The following is a 22,246-nucleotide window of genomic DNA, read 5'->3' as shown; positions in this document are numbered from 1 at the left end:
TTAGGTTAAGGGTTAGGTTTAGGGTTAGATTTAGGGTTAGGTTAAGGGTTAGGTTTAGGGTTAGGTTTGGGGGGGTTAGGGTAAGGTTTTCGCTTTATTTTTACATTTTTCGATCACAGCGCGATGTTTTGGTCACGCTGTGATGACGTCAAATGCGCGCTTTCGTCGACCGCGATTTTGTCGTCCGTGGTTTTGTGGTGGAACCCAATAATTCACCATACACAGTAACTATTCCATATGTATCGTCCAACTGGTCACTTTAAAAAAATCATCTAGCACCTTGATCAAGAGTCTTAAGAGGATAACAACATTAAGCCTGCCACAACTTGAGCCCAGGATAAATAAATTAAAATCTCTACCTGCAGGGAGGAGAAATCAGAAGCTCTACTTTTTAGATCCCTAGCCTGCCTCTTTCCTTTAAAAGATGTTTCATGGGGAGGGAAGAGATGGGAGGCAGAGCAGCTGCAAGATGGACCTTCCCAAGCCACGTTTCGTTATTCAATCGAATGCCAAACATGGAGATACTCCAACTGGCCTACAATGACCAGCTTGCCTAATGGACTGAAGAGGGCAGGAGTTGGTAGTCCAACTCTTAGGAAGTCACTAGAAGACTGGCATAAAGTTACGTGCAGTGGTGGGTTGGTAACCGGTTTACTACCAGTTCAGTTGTGCTCGCGCATGTGCAGAAGCGTCCGGGCGGGTGGGCGGAGCCTCCCGCCACCGCCACTACCGGTTCAGCCAAACCGGGCCAAACCAGGAGCAACCCACGTCTGGTTGTGCAACGCTAGGCATCCAAACCGCCAAACTGCCAACTTTCTGATCGATAAGCTCAGCGTCTTAGCCACTGAGCCACTGCATCCCTTATAGCTGACGGTAAAGGTTTTCTTCTGTCTTTGGAGTTGTGCAAAGACATTTTCTGTGGTCATAGGGCCGGGATACACTGAGGTGTGCAGAATGCACCTTTCCCACCGAAGTGGTACCTATTCATCTACTCACATTTGCATGCTTTTGAAAGGCTAGGTTGGCAGGAGCTGGGTAAGGGAGGAGAGCTCACCCCATCACACTGCACTCTATTTCTTGAATCTGGGCAGTCACTTTTCCAGCTGACAAGCCCGGCATCTTTAACCACTGAGCCACCGTGCCCCCTCTGTTATAGCTGCCCCATGTCATTCACTATTTCAATTAATTGTCCTTGGGGAAGATTACATGCCAGCAGCAAGAATTCTGCCACAGAAACCTTCATGCTTACAAATTAGTTTTTCATTTTCCTGGCTCCTAGAATCATTATTTTTTTTAAGTCGAGTCCTTACAGGTAGTCCTCAACTTATAACCATTCATTTAGTGATCGTTCGAAGTTACAATAGCATTGGAAAAAAAGGGACTTATGACCTGTCCTCGAACGTACAATGCTTGCAACATCCTCATGGTCATGTGATCAAAATCTGGTTGCTTGGCAACCGGCATGTATTTGTGACAGTTGCAGCATCCCAGGCTCATGGGATCCCCATTTCCGACCTTCCAAGCTGGCATCTGACAAGGAAAGTCCATGGGGAGAGCTGAATTCGCTTAACGACCACATGATACGTTTAACAACTGCTGTGATTCGCTTAACAACTGTGGCAAAAAGGGCCATAAAATCAGGTGTGCCTCCCATAGTGACTGCCTTGCTTAGCAAAGGAAATTCTATCCCCAATTGTAGTTGTAAGTCGAACCCATTGCTTGCTATGGCCCGGCTTTGCCAATAACCGGAAGTGCAGTTTCTGACTATATGGGTCTGTTTGTGTGCATGTTGTCTGTGTGTGTGTGTGTGTGTGTGTGTGTGTGTGTGTGTGTATGTGTGTACATTTCCCTTCAATTTTTTAAAGTCCATTTAATAAACTGGGAGATGTTTTAGTGGGAAAACAGCATAAAAGTTACCCTAATTACCTATTTGGAAAAAAAAACCCAGCACATACTAAGTGCTTTTTCCTTTAAATCAGATTAGTTTATTGGCTTCTAAAAAGCCCTTTCAGTCATTCAACCGAATTAGATAATGCAATCTAGAGGCTTATGTCAGCGTTGGGGTGTGTGGGGGGTGGGGGGTGGGATGACAATTACCTTTTTGTTATCATCTAAGACAGTATTCATGTTTTCGATCCAAACGGCATCAACTGGCCCGTCAAAAATAATCCACTTTCTGTCCTCGTTGGTGGAGGAGGCCTGCTCTCTGAAAGTGTTTGCAAGAACGCCGTCTGTCCATTCGTGGCTAACGGGATCAAAACAGCCATACAGCTGCCCCATGGTGATCGCTTTTGGGTTGATAATTTTGTATTCAACGGCAACCTCTTCCATTGATGGTTCTAAAGACAGAAAGGGAGAGGGAGGGGAGAAAGGGAGAGGGAAGGAGGGAGGGAGTTGGAGAGAGGGAAAGCAAGAGAGAGCAGGAGAGTGGGGGGAGAGAGGGAAAGGGAAAGGGAGAGGGAAAGGAAGAGGGAGATGGAGAGTGGGAGAGGGAGAGAGAGAGAAGGAGAAAGAGAGAAGCACATTTTCAATCCGAGTTTCTGAACCTTGATAACTTTAAAATAAGTGGACTTCAACTCCCAGAACAGTTGCAAAAACTCCCTTCCCTTTAGCAAGATCGGTGAACTTCCAACTCATGCTGGCTGGGGAATTCTGGGACTTTTAAATCCACACAGCTTAAAGTTGCCAAGGTTGAGAAAAACCTATTTAGCACAAAGGGAAGGGATTTCCTGCAACTGTTTAATTGGCGCAGGTTATTTTAATCCACTGTTTCCTTCTTTAAAAAAAACAAAACAGATTTGGGCTCCTTTGTAATGAGAGGGCCAATTTGGTCCGAAGATACGGTCTGATTTTGAGGGGCGCAGTGGCCCAGAGGCAGAGCTCTCACCTCATCACCAGGAAACTGTGATTCCCATCCTAGGCAGAGGCAGATATTTCTCTCTCTGGGCACAATGAGGTTACATCTGCTGAATAAAACTCCGCGCTGGGGACAGGAAGGGCATCTGGCCACTAAACTACTCAGCTTCATTCAGTTGCCCAGACTCCACCCCGCAAGGGATTATGGTGTCATTAAAAGGAGTCCGATTTTGAGATGGAAGGGGCTGTTATTGTGTGACTTTTTCCTTTTGTAACTGTTTCCCCGAGGGGAATCTTATTTTCTGTGTGAACGCAAAGCAGGGCGTTGTTCATTTGATCTCTCACCGTGGCTCAAATCCCCGAGAGCGGCAGCGAGCACTTTATAAGCAAAGGTTTTGCCACCCATTGGTTCACCCACAATCATGAAGCCATGACGTACCATCATCATCTCATATATCTGTAAGGCGAAATAAATAAGAGGCATTATTTTAAACCTTGATGAGTGGTGCGGTGGCCTAGAGGTCAGGAGGCTGGGAGTTCGATCCTAGGTAGGAGCAGATATTTCTCTCTCTCTGAGCACAATGAGAATTTATCTGCTGAAAAAAAAACCTCCACATTGGCGCCAGGAAGGGCATCTGGCCAGCAAACGCTTCATTCAGTTGCCCTGACTCCACCCAGCAAAGGATTATGGGGTTATTAAAAGAAGAGGATGTTTTTAAACCTTGATAGGATATCCAGGGAGTTTTTAACTGTGCAAGAACCTGTTTGATGTTAAGCAAGAGTTTTATATAGATTTCCTACAACTCCCAAATCATATCAATAACATGTGTATGCTTGCTATTAGTGTTTCAGATTTCTAGATACACGTCTTTTACAGAGGTGATCTTCAGCAGGTTCTGAGCAGTTCTGGAGAACCGGTAGTGGAAATTTTGTGTAGTTCGGAGAACTGGTAAATACCACCTCTGGCTGGCCCCGCCCCCATCTATTCTCTGCTTCCCGAATTCCAGCTGATTGGAAGGGAATAGGGATTTTGCAGTAATCTTACCCTGCCATGCCCAGTAGGACCCACCCACCAAGTCATGCCACACCCACCAAGCCACACCCACAGAACTGGTAGTAAAAAAATTTGAATCCCACCACTGGGCTTTTAGAGCATTGTTTCTCAACCATGGCAACTTTAAGATCGGTGGACTTCAACTCCCAGAATTCCATGCTGGCTAGAGAATTCTGGGAGTTGAAGTCCATTCATCTTGAAAGTTGCTAAGATTGATGCTCTGTTAACTCAATTAAATTAGCAGTGTGGGTCCTGACCCCCACCCCATTGCTTTGCTAGCAATATTTTTTTTTTAAGGGAGAGAAAATTGAAAGAAACCTGAATAATTTTCCCAATAAACCAGGGAACTGGTTGCAGATTCATTTTCTCAATATTCTGATTCAATGCCTGGATGAAGAGGACGTAATCAGGTTGCGGAAGGACAATTCCAGGAAACAAATCAGATATGATTCCCTGCGAAAGAGAAGGGGGGGGAGGAAGTCTGGAAAAACGGAACTTCCAGGAAGACATTTATATGTATATTTTCAAGGTTTTATTACCAAATTTGGCAAAGGGTCAGGAGTCAGGAAGCATAAACATTGAATGACAAATAAATACAGCTCTTCCTCTTCTGCATTCTCAGATAGAATTCAATAAGTTTAAATAGATAGGGTTACTGCAGAGAATTAGGAAGCCAAACATATGAAGAAGTTTTAGAACTATTAACTTCCTCAAAGTGTTGTCATTTTAATAATGTATATTGAAATATATATATTGAAAGTCAGTTTGGTATCGTGGCGAAGGCACCCAGGCTAGAAACCAGGAGACAGGGAGTTCTAGTCCCACCTTAGGCCTGAAAGCCACTGGGTGGCTTTGGGCCAATCACCAGAAGACAGTGAGTTCTAGTCCCACCTTAGGCCTGAAAGCCAATTGGGTGACTTTGGGCCAATCACCAGGAGACGGTGAGTTCTAGTCCCACCTTAGGCATGAAAGCCAATAGGGTGACTTTGGGCCAGTCCCCCTCTCTCTCAGCCCAACCCACCTCACAGGGTTGTTGTTGTGGGGCAAACAACAAAAGGCGTGTTGAATATGTTCACTACCTTGAGTTATTTGTAAAAATAATAAAAGCAGGATACAAATAAATAAATACTACTCTGCAGGTTTACAACCTTCGCCTTCTTCCTTCCATGTGTTTCAAGTTACTAACTGATTTGTATGTTTTCATCATATTTCGTTTATTTTTGACACATTTTTTTCTGGTTTGAGAATTACAGATTTTACAGATCCCCCCCTCCCCCGATACTGAGTTAGCTCCCTTCCAGCTACAGGCAAATATACAAATCTATTTTGCTTTTGATGTTTTCTAATCATTTCCTAATCCAATCCCTGTTTTATACTGAAGAAATATGTCTTACTGACATCCAGATAAGGGTCTTACCTGAAACAAAGGAACATCTTGGGCCAAAAATTTAGCTAAGTTAACATCCAACAGAGCTCTGAGCAACAACACACTTTCATTTTCTTCAGGATATTTTAGTTTCAAGTTCCCTGCTGCTGTCAGCACGGATTTGACCGCTCGCATCCCATAATCGTAATGATGTTGTGAGGACAGCTGTTCAGAGCAAAGGCGGTAAGTGGCAACAATTTTCTGGGCAAGGCTGCAAAAGATAAGAAGATGTTCTCATTCCTGAAGCCAGAAAATATCAAGCAGAGAAAGAAGGCTAAATATCTATATGCAGAAGAACAAGTGGCAGAGTCAAAGAGGGTTCGGTCTAGAATCTCCTCATCATCATCATCTTCCTCTTCCTTTTCTTCTTCTTCCTCTTCCTCCTCCTCCTCCTCCTCCTCTCCTCCTCCTCCTCCTCCTCCTCCTCCTTCTTTTTCTTCTTCCTCGTTGCAAAGTCCTGTCTGACCCATCGCAACCCCATGACAACATGCCTCCAGGCCTTCCTGTCTTCTACCATACTCTGGAGTCCATTTAAGCTCACGCTGACTGTGACTCCATCCAGTCACCTCCTCCTCTGCCATCCCCTTCTTCTTCTTTTGCCCTCCATCGTTCCCAGCATGAGGCTCTTTTCCAGGGAGTCCTTCCTTCTCATCAGGTGGCCAAAGTCTGAGTTTCCTCTTCAGGATCTTGCCTTCTCAAGAGCAGTCAGGATTGATCTCCTCTAGGACTGACCGGTTGGATGGCCTTGCAGTCCAAGGGACTCGCAGGAGTCTTCTCCAGCATAGGAGAATGCTGGAGAATGATGAATCCCTATGTACTCACAAGCAAACTAAATCCATCTCCCTTTGAATTCCATTGACCCTCATCTAATTCTAAGCAAGTGCCAACTGTTAGTTGAGAAGATTCCTGTGCACAGACTTTTAGAAATAAATCAGTTTAATCGCCATCTTTACATGTGGACCTGGTCTCTCCTGCCGGACATTACGCATATCATTACATTTATTTCCTTATTTGTAAAATTTAACACAGCAAAAAGCGTAATGCACAATAAAAGCAAATATATAAATAGGAAATCGTGGTTTAGAAACATTGCAATGAAAACATTATAAAAAACCAGCAAAGGCTTAAAATGAATATAACGTTCCTGAATCATTTATAAACATGAGAACAATATAAATGGCCAATTTTTCTTGTTATTAATGGGATGACATGGACTACAGTGCTAATGACTGGAATTTATTATTACGTTAGCCTGTGGCTGCAATTAAAAATAAGAAATTAATCACTCTAATCACTCTGTTTGGTATTTAAACATTTCATTCATCAAAAAAAAAAAGGATGGTGTTATTGACCATGGTAGCTAGAAAGAAGAAACTTGAAAGTAACTATGAAGACACAAAATAATAATCTAAGTATTTTGACAAGATTCTAAAATGTTAGATCCCCGGATGGGATTTTTGTGTATAAGAAAAGGGTGGGAAAAAAAGAGTATGAAAATATGTCTTTAAAAAAAGATTTTAAAAAATAGATTTGCTTTGTAAAAATGCAGCATTACCTACCTTCTGGAATCAAGAAATCCCATCGAATAAAGTGAAATTTCACCAATCAAAGCATAATCTGGGACCATCATGGCCACTGTTCTGAATAAAGCCTTTAAAAAAAAATAACAACAGAGTATCCTGAAGAGAATATAAAGGAGAAAATCCCCAATTTTCCCTTATGAATCCTACAATAGATCCCTTCAGCATTTTGTCCTAGTACATATTCACCAATAGAGGGGACAATCTTTTGACTGGATGATATAAGGCTTGAGCAGGAGGTCAGACTAGAAGACCTCTAAGGTCCCTTCCAGCCCTGGGATTCTATGACTATGATTCTAGTTGTAGATATTGTATTTTTCAGAGTATAAGATGCACTCTCCCCCCTAAAAGAGGCTGAAAATTTGGGTGCATCTTATACTCCGGTGCATCTTATACTCCGAAAATTGGCTGGGAGGTTTGAGGGTTTCAGTACAAGCTCTACAGTGAGTCCCTGCTTCACACAGTTGTCAAAAATCTCTGGAGAAAGAAGATACTAAAAAGAAAATGCCAGGAATCCTGTCTGCAGAGTGTGTTTTCCATGCTGGCTAGGGAATTCTGGGAGTTGAAACCTACATGTCTTAAAGTAGCTAAGAGCATCAGACTGGGGAACAAGCAAGGTATTTCATAGGAACTATCCAAGGTTCTGAAATATAACTAACTCTTGTTTGGATTGCTGAATTCTGTTTGTTTACTCCAATTATGGTTTCTTTTTTTTAGCAGATTTTTTATTATTATTTTTTCCCTTCTACAACACCTTACAGTCATTACATCAACATTGTTATGTCATCATTCCTGTAAATGTATATAATATTTCACTTCTTTATTTACACACCTTTATACACAGTTCTATATATATTTATATATATTGTTTTTGGCTTGTTTTGCAGCCATTTGTACCAATTTTTCCAAATTTCATAATATTCCGACTCTTCTTTATCTTTTAATTTCAGTGTTAATTTGTCCATCTCTGCACAATCCAACGTTTTTTTATCACTAATTCGTCCGAGGGCCTTTTTACCAATCATGGTTTCTTAACTTCCTCAGGAAAGACAATGGTTTACCTTGAGGTTATCTGGAAGTTCAGCTCGGCCTGCATAGCCAGGATTCATGGTGATGAATACTGCACAAGTTGGGTTCAGGGAAATTTCCGTGCCTTCAAAGAGAAAAGTCCGCAGCTTGCGAATAATAGCCTGTTGAATACTGAGGATCTGTTGTGCTACCACAGAGAGCACTTCAACCTATGAAAATCAGGATATAAAAGCTTTAGGCTTAAACCAGTATAGAAATCCATATAATAGGAATGATCAAGATCAGGGGTCAGGTGGAAGACTTCTGGACTTCAACTTCCAGAATTCCCAGCAATGCCAGCTGAGGAATTCTGGGAGTTGAAGTCCACAAATTGTAAAGTAGCCAAAAAGAGACTTTTGCGTTAGAGGTTTTAGACAACAAGAGCTATTTATGCTAGACATAATTACCTCAATTCTGTTGAACTCATCAAAGCAGGCCCAAGCCCCAGCCTGTGCCAGTCCTTTAAAGAATTTGCCCATCGCTTTGTAATCAAGACCGTCTGAGCAATTGAAGACCACACACTAAAACACATAACAACAGATTTCATTGTAAGTTTCCACTTTTCCCAAGCAAGCTGGTCAAGGCAACACTCTTCAAATCTCAGTGTTGTGGCTCGCCAGTGGCCAGTGGAGCTGGCAGCAGATTCGGACAGTGAGGAGGTTGAGGAGGAACATGGGCCAGTCCTGGGATCTGGGGAAAGCTCTGATGAGGGCTCTGTGTTGGAGGCAGAGAGGGGGGCAGAACACATGTCAGTTATCAGCTGCCTTCAGAATCAGATATCAGTGAGGCAGAGGAACAGCTGGAGCCTGTTCCCAGTGTGAGCATGCGCAGAGTTGCCAGACAAAGGGAACAGCTAAAGAACAGGGGTCAACTTCAGAGGAAGGCCGCAGGTGGACGATGAATGGCCCCTCCCAGAGGAAATAAAAGGGGAGCGAAAGGGGAGTGGAGTTTGCAGGAGACAATCAATTCGCTTCATTAGTTCGTGACTCTCCGAGGCTCCCTGCCAAGTTTTGCAGATATCAGCCTGGCAGTTCTCCAAGCCAGAGAAGGTCTTGTGACTGTAAATCCTCCCACGAAAGACTTGGCTGGATGTGAATGAGCAGAATTCGCAGTAAATTAATAAAAGGGGTGTTTGTTGGGACAAAGAGTTTGCTTCATGCTCTTGGGAAGCCTAAGTCAGAACGCTCAGCAACAAACAGATCAAAACATTGAGGTACAACAATTCTCTGAGAGAGAGGGGGGAGGGAGGGAAAGAGAGAGAGAGGGAGAGGGAGATAAGAAAATGACTGAAGCAAGCATCCTCCTGATTCACAGGAAGATAAAAGAGGAAACCCATTCATTTATTCAGTGCAAGGTGCTCTTCTAATAAAAGTAGTTGTAGGTCTACACAGTGTTTATTTCTTGGTCTGAGCTATCTTGTAGGGCTTATGTTCTCTTTCTCCTCCCCTCAACAGTTGCAGAGGATATTTCACAGAATGCACTTGAGAGGCCAAGGCTGCAATCAGTGTAGCTAAAAGTCTGTATATCTCACAAATATTGGCTGTACACAAAGTTGTACATCCAGTGGCTATTTTTCCCTATGATGCATAGAGCAGGAGGAGGGGGAAGATGAAAAGGAGGAGGAGGAAGACGAAAAGGAAGAGGAGGAGCAGGAAAGGAGCAGACGGAGGAGGAGGATGAAAAGGAGGAGGAAGAAGATGAAAAGGAAGAGGAGGAACAGGAAAGGAGCAGGAGGAGGAGGAAGATGAAAAGGAGGAGGAGGAAGATGAAAAGGAAGAGGAAGAGCAGGAAAGGAGCAGGAAGAGGAGGAAGATGAAAAGAGGAGAAAGAAGAGAAAAAGTGTATGAGGAGGAGAAAAGAGAGGAGAAGGAGAAGAGAGAGAGGAAAAGGAGGAGGAGAAAAGAAGAGGGAGGAGAAGGAGGAGGAGAAAGAGAAGGAGATTCCTGATTCCTTTGGTACCTGCTTAGCCAAAGCTTTGGCAAGATCCTTAGTAGTTTCTGTTTTCCCAGTGCCGGCTGGTCCTTCGGGAGCTCCTCCTAGATTTAATTTCAAAGCTCCCATTAAAGTCCTACAACATAGAAATGAGATTATAGAGAGAAATCAATAGATACATAACTACACAAAGTCCCACCCTCATTCTCTCTTCACATAGACGTACACTGACATTTTATCCCAATCTTTGTGCGTGATTTATGGTGCTCCGTTATGTGTGAATCAGGCCATTACGCCGTCTTCAACCTAAGTGTAATATAATGTGTGACTCCAGTCATTGGTGTCAGGGGGCGCAAGGGATATCGTCACACAAATGTTATGACTGATATTTAGTTCGTGATGCAACAAACCTAATTGTTGAGGGAAATAAAGGGTCTCCTTGACTATTCCACACTATCTTTTAATAAGGAAATAATTCTATTGAATAGGGGACTAAATTAATACACTTCTATCCAAGAAATAAATTCTACAAGAAATCTAAATTTCACTGCTTGAATTCAAAAATACAATTTTGCTTCCTGCCCTGATTCTCCCCACTCCATCAAATCTGTCAGAGTTTTGGGAGTGTGACTATTATTATGAGATAAACCCAGGAGCAAAGCACAGTACACAGAGCCTTTAGACAATTAATAGTGGTTTATATATACAGACATACGTACAGACATACACATCGTAGATAAATCCCTTACCTCTAGCTATGGACACAAGGAGAGAAATGAGATATATGAGGAGAGAGAGAGAGACGTCCTCTAATGACCACACCCACGCACACACCCACACACATACACACATGTATTGCTGATTCATCCCCATTGCATCAACTTACAGTTTACAGCTTACAACCTTACATCAGCTGGCAGCTATTAAATCCTCAGTACCTGATAAAATCAACGCTTTTACTATCCTTAGATCTATAAATATTTTATCAAAGATTTTAAAATTGGGGAGGAATTTTACCTGTAGCATCGGTCTGTCAGCGGAGTTATCACCAAACGTAACGAGTTGCCCAGGTATTCATATCCGTACTTGGCTTCGGTTGTGATCATTCGGACCATCACATCTCTGTTTTCCCAGTAGTATCGCAGCTGAGAAATCCACTGGAAATCGTTCAGATCTGAAACTCGGTCATGAGACAATTTTGCCACCACGTCGCGGGCTGCAGACGCAAAATTTTACTTGGAATAAGTAAACATTCGTCTGTTGTACTTAAACTACACGGTGGTTGTGTTCTTTGGGGCTCTGTGTATATGTCAGTGGGGGAAGCCAGATTCACTTAACAACTGCAGTGATTCATTAACAACCGTGGTGACTCACTTAACAACTGTGGCCAAAAAGATTGTAAAATTGACCATGACTCAGTAAAAATCACCGCTTCGCTTAGCAAAACAAATTCTGTTCCCAGTTGTAGTCCTAAGTCGACTTGTATCAAAGATCAGCAATTTAATAACTTCTCATCCAGGAGTGTAATAGCTCAGTGGTTAAAGACACTGAGCTTGTCAGCAGGAAAGCTGACAAACCGGTTTCAAGACCTGAGGACTGTGTGATGGGGTGAGTTCCTGTTCCTTGCTCCAGCTCCTACCCACCTTGCAGTTTGAAAGTATAAAAATGTGAGTAGATAAACAGGTACCTCTAGCAGTTTGAAAGCATGTAAATGCGAGTAGATAAATAGATACCTCTAGCAGTTTGAAAGTATGAAAATGCAAATAGATAAATAGATACCACTAGCAGTTCGAAAGCATGCAAATGCGAGTAGATAAATAGGTACCTCTAGCAGTTCGAAAGTATGAAAATGCAAATAGATAAATAAGTACCACTAGCAGTTCGAAAGCATGCAAATGCAAGTAGATAAATAGGTACCACTAGCAATTCGAAAGCATGCAAGTACATAAATAGATACCCCTTCAGTGGGAAAGTAACAGCGTTCCATGCGCCACAACACACAGTCATGCTGGCCACACGACTATGGAAGAGTCTTTGGGCAACACTGGCTCCCTTGGCTAAGAAACAGAGAGGAACCCTAGAGTCGGACACAACTGGACAGGAAAACCTTTACCTTTATCCCCTCATCCGTAACGTTCCTTGCTCTCCCTTCCACCCCTCTTAAGACAATCCCTACTTCAACATCTTTTTCATCCTGCCCGTTGCCACTTACCATGCACATCAATGACCGTGAGGGCACCCAGGGTCAACCGAGCTCCACCCGACAGCTTTCCTCTCACCAGCTCCACGATCTCCCCAATCTGCTTGTTGCTTTTTTCCAAAAATGCCTGAAGCAGAGACACAGCAATGAGGCTGGACCTCCTCCTCACGAGAGCCGTCAGGGATGGGAAAAAATGGCTCCCAGGAATTCCAAAAACAAATCAAAACATTGGTGTATTTTTCTCTCTCCTATTTTATAAAGGAGTTACATTTTTTTTAAAAAATCACATACAGGGAACCCTCGACTTAAAAACCATTTGTTTGGTTACAACCAATGGTGGGTTGCAGGTGGTACACCCCGGTACGGGTGTACTAGTGCCTGCTGGGAGCACCAGGCACCATTCCAGTGCAGTGCTCCGGAGGGCCCACCCGCCCGCTCTCCTTACCCGTTTTGGAGCTGTTCCGGGCTTTCTTATAGGCGCACGGAGCATACAGTGCCTACGCGATGCTCCACCGAGCAGCTAGAGTGTCGCAGAGCATCACAGGCATAAGTACATATGCGTGCGCTGCACACATTCATGTGGTGGACGCCAGGCCCTGTTACACTGGGATCCGGAACCCACCACTGGTTACAACGGTTCTGAAAAATGTGACTTTTTGACTGTTACTTGCGATTACAACTGCCACGGCATCACCGCAGTCGCGAAATCCAAATTTAAGCCCTTGGCAAACCAGCCTCCATTTACAAGAGTTGCAACATCCTGGGTTGTGTGACCGCCATTTGCAACTTTCCGGCAAGCAAAGTCAACGGGGGAAAGCAGATTCGCTTAATGACTCCGTGGCTCACTTAATTGCAGTGATCCAATTAACAGCCTTGGCAGAAAAAAAGGTCTTAGAATTGGGTATGACTCGCTTAACAACGGCCTTGCTTAGCTATGGAAACGTTGCTCGTGTTTGTGATCGTTAGTCAAGGACCGCCTGCATAGAGCAGGACTCAATGATCTTCTGTGGTTTTATCATTAAAAGTAAAATAAGAAGTTTTTGGGGGGAGGTCATAACTCTGAATGGTGATTAAGCAACAGGTCATAAGTCAGGGGCTACCTGAACGTTGCATATCTAGATAGGAACCCCATTAATATTGTGGAGTCTGGTACAATCTCTGCATATCAGGCGTCACCAAGCAACAGCTGGGGAATTTGGGAGTTGTAGTCCCAACCTATCTAAAGTGACTGAGAAAAGTTGCTATATCTGGACATTTAAGGAGCATGTGTGAAATTACAGGTAAAGAGGTTTCCTGTATGGCTTCCGATACTTCTTTGGTCCAGAAGATTGAGGATACACAAATAACAGCTTGTCCTGGCCACTGCAGCACCCATGCTTTTCGAGGAACCTAAAAAAAATACACACACATACGCAGACAAGAAAAAAAATATTTGTGCCTTTTCCAGCTATAGCTATGAAGCATCAAACATCTGTTTTGATAGGGGTCAGAGAAGCACTTGTTAAAACGGTCGGTAAGCCCTAAAACGGGCTTTTGTCTTCTCTTTTTTAAAACAATTAAAAAAACTAAACTAAAGCAGACGTAAAGTGAGATTTGGACATTAAGTGTGAAACCTACTGGGTCAGGCTGGATAGCCTCTTAGAGCCCCTTTACTTCTATATTAAAGCCACCTAGGCAGAATTGCAGCTTGGAAAAGAACAGGAAGCCAGTGCCTAACCACAAGATGTCCCTATGTCAAAATCTATGTCAAAAGTCCAAGGTTCAATTAAAGTTCGTTAATAACACATAAGCCATACCTGAAACAAAAGGAGAAGTAAGACCCTCATCTCCTTATAAGGCTTTCTCCTCAAGGTAACCACTAAGAAATGTGTTAAGTATTTCCGTGTTGCAATGCTTTTGAGAATGTATAAGAATGTGTGCTTTGATAATGAAGGTTGTTCAGAACTTGCAATGCTAAGCCATGGACTAGCTTTCTGAACCTGGCTGCCAAATAAACTTTTCCTGTATCCTGAGAAGTCTAAAGCCTGTCATTTTGTGCAACAAAACAACAGTCCTGCAACAACCCTACAATTTGTTCAGCACTTTCCTATTCCCTGTGCCTCTCAAAATCTCAAGGATTCCCTTCTCCTCAAACGGGCCCTTTTAAAATGAAAAGTCCAGCTTTCTTTCTCAAGCACATTTGTTAAAAAAATGGATATATCAATATACAAATGAATGCACAAGCTAGAACCTGTGGACAGCGACTTCGGAAAACATAATGGTTTCAGCTTAGAAAATACAGCTGTTAACAATGGACCCAACACTTTTAAGCACATCTGCATCTTGACTCCTTTTGTTCAGGTTGTGTTCCTGAGGCTGTGGGGTGCAAGTGAACTCTTCAAAGGATTTGTGGATTAGCTGCTCACCTCATCGTACCCTTTGATGCCGTTTTCCATGACTTGCCTGATGCTAGCCAACATCATTTCTTCCACCTGCAACAGCCATTTCTCAACCATGCCCTGAAAGAATAAAGTTAAAAAGAGAGAGAAATGCAAATAAATACAAATTACAATGAAATCACACACACCCCAATAAGGGTAAAAAGGGAATGGGCCCTGGAAGGAAGATTGCAATAGGTAAAAGTAAAGGTTCCCCTCACACATATGTGCTAGTCGTTCCCGACTCTAGGGGGCGGTGCTCATCTCTGTTTCAAAGCCAAAGAGCCATGCTGTCCGAAGACGTCTCCGTGGTCATGTGGCCGGCATGACTAAACACCGAAGGTGCACGGAGCGCTGTTCCCTTCCCACCAAAGGTGGTCCCTATTTTTCTACTTTACATGCTTTCGAACTGCAAGATTGGCAGAAGCGGGGACAAGTAATGGGGGCTCACTCCGTTACGCGGCGCTAGGGATTCGAATCGCCGAATTGCCGACCTTTCTGATTGACAAGCTCAGTGTCTTAGCCACTGAGCCACCACGTCCCTAAGACTGCAATAACAGCCTCTTAAACCCAACTGGCACTCTAACACAGGGCTCCCCAACCTCTGAGCCGCAGACTGCTAGCGTGCTCTGACCCGCTGGGAACTGGGCCATGGAAACAGCGGGTGAGCGTGCAAAGCTTCATTCGCATATGACAGGATTTAGGTTGTGTGTGCAAAACCATTCCTCAATGCCAAAACTGCCGAAGCCGCCATCAGTGCCACCACCGGGCCGCAGACTCAAAAAGGTTAGGGACTCCTGATCTAAAACACCCCTCCTGCCCAGATACACAGGATGTGCAAGTGTAGGATTGCAGTTCAATATATTTTGATCGTGAAGTTGTGTAAAGGTTGGCCTAAATTTCAGCATCTAAAATAGGACATTTCCCAAAGCTGGGAAGGAAGGAAGGAAGGAAGGAAGGAAGGAAGGAAGGAAGGAAGGAGCAAGGGAGGGAGGGAAGGAAGGAAGGAGCAATGGAGGGAGGGAAGGAGAGTGGGAATGAATGAAGGAAGGAAGGAGCAAGGGAGGGAAGGAAGGAGAGAAGGAAAGAAGGAAGGAAAGAACAAAGGAAGGAAGGAGAAAGGGAGGGAGGGAAGGAGAGAGGGAGGGAAGGAAGGAAGGAGCAATGGAGGGAGGGAAGGAGAGTGGGAAGGAAGGAAGGAGCAAGGGAGGGAAGGAAGGAGAGAAGGAAAGAAGGAAGGAAAGAACAAAGGAAGGAAGGAGCAAGGGAGGGAGGGAAGGAGAGAGGGAAGGAAGGAAGGAAAGAACAAAGGAAGGAAGGAAAGAAGCAAGCGAAAGGAAGGAAGGGCAAAAACACAGAGAAGGAAAGAGAACAAGTGAAGGAAAAAAGAGAAGGAAGGAAGGCAGGAGGGAGAGAGAGAAGAATTACCCTGGCGTGAAGTGGAAAGATTTTCTTAATGAAAGGAACAACTTCCTTCTCTGAACTGATCATTCCTGTGATTTCCAATGCTTCGGTGAACTCCAGTTTTGCAATCCCCTCGAAGCACTTCTTCAAGTGTGGCTGAACGCGGAGAGGGTCTTTGGTTTCAGATAAAATCTCCAGCAGCTCATCGTTTGAAAGGAAGAAGAACCTGTTCAAAAGAGATTCCAGAGGGCCACGTCCATTGCTATAGTGTTTTCCAATCTTAGCCACATTGAGACATCTGGACTTCAACTCCCAGAACCCCCCCACCCCAGGCAACAGCACCTAAAGGAATGAAGGTGTGCTTAGCCAACCAATGGTTGCAATGAGTATTCTTCGCCTGCCAATTGAGAAGAGACATACCTTGGGAAAAATAATCTCTTCTTTTCTAAGTAATTATTCAGGCCCTTCTGGATGTCTTCCAAAAACATATTTGCTTCTTGAAGTCGGTTCAACATCTTGGGCTGTTCCGTAGCAATGAGGACTCGGGTGTCTTTAACCTATGATTAACCACAAAGATAAGAGACATCTATGGAGATTCTCCATCATCCTGGTCATGGTGGTCCCAAAGGTGCTTTTTCAAGAGACAGCCTGGACTTCCTGTTGTGGCCTGCCAGTGGTCAGTGGAGCTGGCAGCAGATTCAGAGAGTGAGGAGGTTGGGGAGGAACCTGGGCCAGTCCTGGAGTCTGGGGAAGGCTCTGATGAGCGGCTCTGTGTCAGAGGCAGAGAGGGGGCCAGGGCCGTATGCCAGTTATCAGCTGCCTTCAGAGTCAGACATCAGTGAGACAGACGAACAGCTGGAGCCTGTTCCCAATGTGCGCATGTGCAGAGTTGCCAGACGAAGGGAACAGCTAAAGAACAGGGGTCGACTTGGGAGTAAGGTCACAGGTGGATGATGAATGGCCCCTCCCAGAGGAAATAAAAGAGGAGCGAAAGGGGACTGGGGTTTGCAGGAAACAATTAGTTTGCTTCATTAGTTCGTGACTCTCTGAGACTCCTGGCCAAGTTCTGTAGAGATCGGCCTGGCAGCTCTCCAAGCCAGATAAGGTCTGTGACTGTAAATCCTCCCTTGAAAGACTTTGCTGAATGTGAATGAGCAGAATTCACAGTCAATGAATAAAAGGGGTTTTGTCGGGACTTCATGCTCTCAGGAAGCCTCGATCAGAACACTTCCTGGGTTTTTTGTTTTCTTCAAAAATGTTTCACTTCTCCAAGAAACTTCTTCAGTTTCATATTTATAGAGATTCTCAGTCATCCAGGTCACGGTTGTCCCAAAGGTGCTTTTCCAAGAGGCAGCCGGACTGTCTAGGTTTTTCCTTGAAGACGTTTTGCTTCTCATCCAAGAACCTTGTTGGATGGGAGAAGCTTCTTGGATAAGAAGCAAAACATCTTCGAGGAAAAACAAAGAAAAACTCAGCTGCCTCTTGAAAAAGCACCTTTGGGTTCTTCAGTTCTGACTGACAGAATTGAATGCAGCTTCTTGGATGAGAAACAGAGGCAGAACTTCCAGTCCTCTCTGGACTGGCTGATCCGTGGAACATGGGCTGAGGTTAAGGGGCCTCCTGCACTTCAAAATTAATAAGACCTTCCCCAAAATAAGGCCAAGCACTTATTTCAGGGAGGTCAAAAGCAATAGCAGCAGCAGTTAGACTTATATACCGCTTCATAGGGCTTTCAGCCCTCTCTAAGGGGTTTACAGAGTCAGCATATCGCCCCCAACAACAATCTGGGTCCTCATTTTACCCACCTCGGAAGGATGGAAGGCTGAGTCAACCTTGAGCCGGTGAGATTTGAACCGCCGAACTGCAGATAGCAGTCAGCTGAAGTGGCCTGCAGTACTGCACTCTACCCACTGCGCCACCTCGGCTCAAAAGAAAATAAGACCTTGTCTAATTTTGGGGGAAAGACGGTAGGACTTCCGGTTTTGCTCTTTCTCTGAACTATCTTGCAGGTCTCACCAATGGGCCACCCTCAGAAGCCAAAAACACAAAGCAAACCAGTCAACCGAGCTAACCAACTACTTCAACCAAGTAACCAAGTTCAACGAGTTTTTGGAATGCCACCCCGAGATCCTTCATTAAGCCGATGTGACAAGGACTCCGGACAATATTCTGAAATGGGTATTTCAAAAACCAGCAAGCCAAAGGCAATCCCTACCGCTTGGGCCATGATGTCCTTCCAGTAAGCATCTACTATCCCAAATTTTCGGCCTTCTTCGGGCATTTGAGCAATAATATCCTCGGAGCTGAAGATGGGTTCCAGGTAAAGCCAGGTTGCCTGACATTTTAACCAGTTGTCCATAATTTCCTGCATCAGGACAAGTTTTTCTTCCCATCTCTGGAAAAAAAAAAAAAGAGCCGGCTCAGGTGATCAACATTTGCAATGTTTCCAGCCAGTTTCTGACAAACCAAATCATTGAATGGACTACATGTGCCAGGCCTCCAGTCATATTCCTTTTAGGATGTTTGGCCTGCCACACTCTCTCTCTCTTTCTTTACTATGCTGTTGTCAGCGTTCCAAATATCATGCAGAATTAAATCAGAGTCAAAGGCAAACTTATGCTTAAAGTTCCAATTTAATAAGGCAGGCATGTTGGCAGCATGCTATGGAATCCCAATTCTGGAAGTTCCTTTCTAGAAGCCCAAGGTCATTTTTTGTCTCCGCGCCTCTGTACAACTAGATGGGTGGAAATGCTAGCGTGGAAGTGGAAGATTGGACCATGTGATGGATTTGTGGGTGTGGGGGCAAGATCATGAACTTTCAACTGGGTGGGAAACCCAGGAAGCTTTCAGATTTGGGTTTCCACAGTTTGTACCAACATGTCTCTCTTACTAAATTGGAACTTTGAGGAAAGCTCTGCCTTGGACTCTGATTTAATTCTGGATGATATTTGGAATGCTGACAACATGATTCATTTAAAAGTGCAGTGATTTGCTTAACAATCGTAGCAAAAGAGGTTGTAAAATCGGACACCATTCATGTAACAACCACTTTGCTTAACAACGGACATTGGAAGAGTGATGAGATTCCTCTTGATGAGAAGGCGATTAGGAAAATAGAATGTGCAGAAATGAATGGATTAACATTAAGAATTAAAGAGAACAAACTGAATATTATAAGATATGGGAAGTGTTTTATCAATGGTGAAGAGGGAAAAAGAGGGAAATTAAAAATGAGGGAAGAAGATTAAAGAGGAGTAGAAAATAAGATAGAGGTATAAACAAGATGATAATTCTTAGTATTATGAGGAGGAAGATAATTATGATTAATGTTAGTATTGTACTTTTATTAGAAGATATGTTAAGAGGGAAATGAATAGGTTAATAATGTTCAATTGCTTAAGACATTGCAATTTTAAGATTAGAGAATTCATATTAATGTGAAAGATGTTGTAAATGCTGAAAGCTGTTACACAGAGATATTTGTACCCAGACAACACAATGTTTAAGGAAAGATGAAATGTTTATATGTTGAAAAAAATATTTTTTAATAAAAATACAATGAACATTTTGGCCCAAATTATGGTAATAAGTCAAAGACTGCCTGTTCTTCTCAATCATCCCTCCAAGATCAGAGATAAAACGGCCTATTTTCTGAATCCTGTCCCTGATAATCCTCTTTCTATTGCATAGTAAGATGTCAAGGAATGGTTTAAAGGAGATCAAATTTAGGCCAGCTTGAAGAAAGCAATCCAGTATCTGCTGCTGAAATCTGACCAATGCCACAGGCCACTGTTAGGCCACTCACCCGACATTCGGCTTCGATTGGCTTGATAAACGGAGAGCCGCACATGGTCTGCGTCTTGATGATGTGGTCATCCAGCAACAGTTGAATGTCATCAACAGCCGAAAGGATGTTGGTATCCTTCAAAAAAAAACAACACACACAGGTGTTTGCAGGGAAATTAAAGTATTTTGACACTCGATTTCTAGGATCTTAAAACTCTTTTCCACTCCCCAACATAATACGGGATCCATCACCCTCTAGATGCAGACATCAAGAGCCATGTTGGCTGTGGAATTCCAAAAGTTGAAGCCCACATGTCTGAAGGATGCTCATCTTGAGAACCGATGCATAACTTTAATAACCTACTATGCTTCCTATCTTATTTTTTGCTTCATCGTGATCTCAATTTTATGAAGGTAAGCCCTTCATGACACAGCTTCATATTTTCTTTCCTTGGTTTCCATGTACCATCTGTATCGGAAATTACTGTGGCTGATGATATGAGGGTTGTCCCCCTCTCCAGAACCTGTCTTCTCCTCCTCCTCCTCCTCCTCCTCCTCCTCCTCCTCCTCCTCCTCCTCCTCCTCCTCCTCCTCCTCCTCCTCCTCCTCCTCTTTCTTCTCTTCCCCTTTTACCACCTCAGGTCTTGAGGCAAATACAAAATTCTGGTTCTTGCACTTACACTTCTGGCGGCCTCAACCATTGTTATTTGATGCTACTGTAGTGTGTCTTAGATGTTGCCTCTCCATCTTCTTCTGGATCTGTCTCGTGTTCTTTAGCCTTCTCCTTTTTTGTATGGTATAGAATCCTATGACATTCTATAATCCTATAACTATTTGTCTGAAGTGATGTAGGGTTTCCTGCTTAAGCAGGGGGTTGGACTAGAAGACCTCCAAGGTCCCGACCAACTGTGTTATTCTATTCTATTCTACTCTACTCTACTCTTTCTAGGTGAACAAACTGCTTAATTTGCTGTTTCTGTATATAGTTTAAGCTTGTTTCTATTCCAATTCTTTCTTTTTTTATCTCATTTTTTAATTTTATCCCTTCTGGCTTTCCTCACACATCTCATTTCTGCAGTGACTAACTTTTGCTTATGCTTTATTGCAAGCATCCATGTTTGGCACTGGTAGCCCAGGGTGGGGATGAATATGCTTTGTGTGAGATGATTCTTTGTGCTGATTCTTTGTGCTGATGGTACAAAGTGGTGGAAAATTCTCATTCTCTCTCTCTCTCTCTCTCTCTCTCTCTCTCACACACACACACACACACACACACACAGAGAGAGAGAGAGAGAGAGAGAGAGAGAGAGAGAGAGAGAGAGAGAGAGAGCAAACAGCCTAACTAAAGAGTTCTCCTCTGAGGTTTCTTTCATGTCTATGATCAGTTTCTCAATGGTCAAATCAGGAGCAGACTCCAGCACCTTCAATGAAAAAAACATGCGTCAGACCAGAATTCAATGGCAAAGAACCAAGAACCTACTGACCGTATCCCTGTATTTCACAAAAGTGAAACGGATGTTGACCCATTCCGATTTCATCTTCTCCATGTTTTTCTCTAAGGAATATTCTTTGCTGGCTGCGGCACCAATCGGCTCGATTCTACAAGGGAAAAGAGAAAGTTAGCAAAGTTGGCACCTGATACCCCTGGGAAGGAACGAATTTTCCCCGCTTTGGATTCGTAGCTTAACCCCGTTTTATCCAGGAACACCGACTGGTCAGGGCGCTAAAAGAAAAGAAGGGGAACATTTTGCAAACTACAGCCAGGAAAATATATTCATTGCCTTTTTCTGTATCCGTAGTCCTCGATTGGCGACCACAATTGAGCCCAAAATTTCCATTATTAAGCAAGACAGTTGTTGAGTGAATTGCCGCCCCATTTTGTGCCCTTTCTTGTCGCAGTTGCTAAGTGAATCACTGCGGTTGTTAGTTTAGTAATACGGTTGTTCTGTCAATCTGGCTTGGCCATCGACTTTGCTTGTGGGAACATCACAAAATGTGACGTGACCCTCCCAGGACACTGCAAGCCTTCATAAATATGAACCAGTTGCCAAGCAGCTGTGTGGTCTGTCAGCAGCCAGATTCGCACAGTGAGGAGGTTGGGGAGGAACCTGGGCCAGTCCTGGAGTCTGGGGAAGGCTCTGAGGAGGGCTCTGCGTCGGAGGCAGAGAGGGGACCAAGGCCATCTGGGAGTTATGTGCTGCCTCCGGAGCCTCCGGAATCCGACATCAGACTCCCCCTATTCCCAGTGCACACATGCGCAGAGCTGCCAGAAGGCAAGAACAGTTAAGACAAAAGGGATAACTTGGGAGTAAGGCTTGAAGGAGATTGGCCCCTCCCATAAGACATAAAGGAGGAGCAAAGGCATATGAGTCTTTGCAGGAAGCAACTTTGTTCGTTCCGGTCGGTTTCAATTCTGGAGCTCCGTTTTGACTCTGTGCTCCGTGTGGCCTTGCAAAGCTAATTGCCAATTAGGTCTTTGGCAGTGTTTCAAGGGAGATAAAGCCTTATTGCAAAGGTCTGTGG

At 43.8% G+C, this 22,246-nt stretch overlaps 1 protein-coding gene across 1 annotated transcript in view; it reads right to left on the bottom strand.

The window, feature by feature from the left end:
* DNAH3 (dynein axonemal heavy chain 3) overlaps window positions 1-22,246 on the bottom strand; it is an 87,203-nt gene that overhangs the window by 36,568 nt on the left and 28,389 nt on the right. Inside the window, exons 21-37 of the mRNA XM_087729131.1 lie at window positions 21,208-21,322; window positions 19,743-19,859; window positions 18,153-18,332; window positions 16,358-16,494; window positions 15,962-16,163; window positions 14,522-14,614; window positions 13,395-13,505; window positions 12,129-12,243; window positions 10,934-11,132; window positions 9,944-10,052; window positions 8,392-8,505; window positions 7,978-8,154; window positions 6,896-6,987; window positions 5,328-5,547; window positions 4,229-4,363; window positions 3,202-3,313; window positions 2,098-2,339 (exon numbers count right to left, since the gene is read on the bottom strand). Coding sequence (XP_087585257.1) covers window positions 2,098-2,339; window positions 3,202-3,313; window positions 4,229-4,363; window positions 5,328-5,547; window positions 6,896-6,987; window positions 7,978-8,154; window positions 8,392-8,505; window positions 9,944-10,052; window positions 10,934-11,132; window positions 12,129-12,243; window positions 13,395-13,505; window positions 14,522-14,614; window positions 15,962-16,163; window positions 16,358-16,494; window positions 18,153-18,332; window positions 19,743-19,859; window positions 21,208-21,322 — 2,470 coding nt within the window. The remainder of the gene's footprint in view (window positions 1-2,097; window positions 2,340-3,201; window positions 3,314-4,228; window positions 4,364-5,327; window positions 5,548-6,895; window positions 6,988-7,977; window positions 8,155-8,391; window positions 8,506-9,943; window positions 10,053-10,933; window positions 11,133-12,128; window positions 12,244-13,394; window positions 13,506-14,521; window positions 14,615-15,961; window positions 16,164-16,357; window positions 16,495-18,152; window positions 18,333-19,742; window positions 19,860-21,207; window positions 21,323-22,246) is intronic.

Source organism: Thamnophis sirtalis, unplaced genomic scaffold, assembly GCF_051295495.1.
Source record: "Thamnophis sirtalis isolate CommonGarterSnake01/CBP01778 unplaced genomic scaffold, rThaSir2_p1.2 scaffold_14, whole genome shotgun sequence".
Taxonomy (NCBI): domain Eukaryota; kingdom Metazoa; phylum Chordata; class Lepidosauria; order Squamata; family Natricidae; genus Thamnophis; species Thamnophis sirtalis.
Note: the sequence above shows the minus strand (reverse complement) of the source record. Positions and strands in the feature narration are given on the sequence as shown.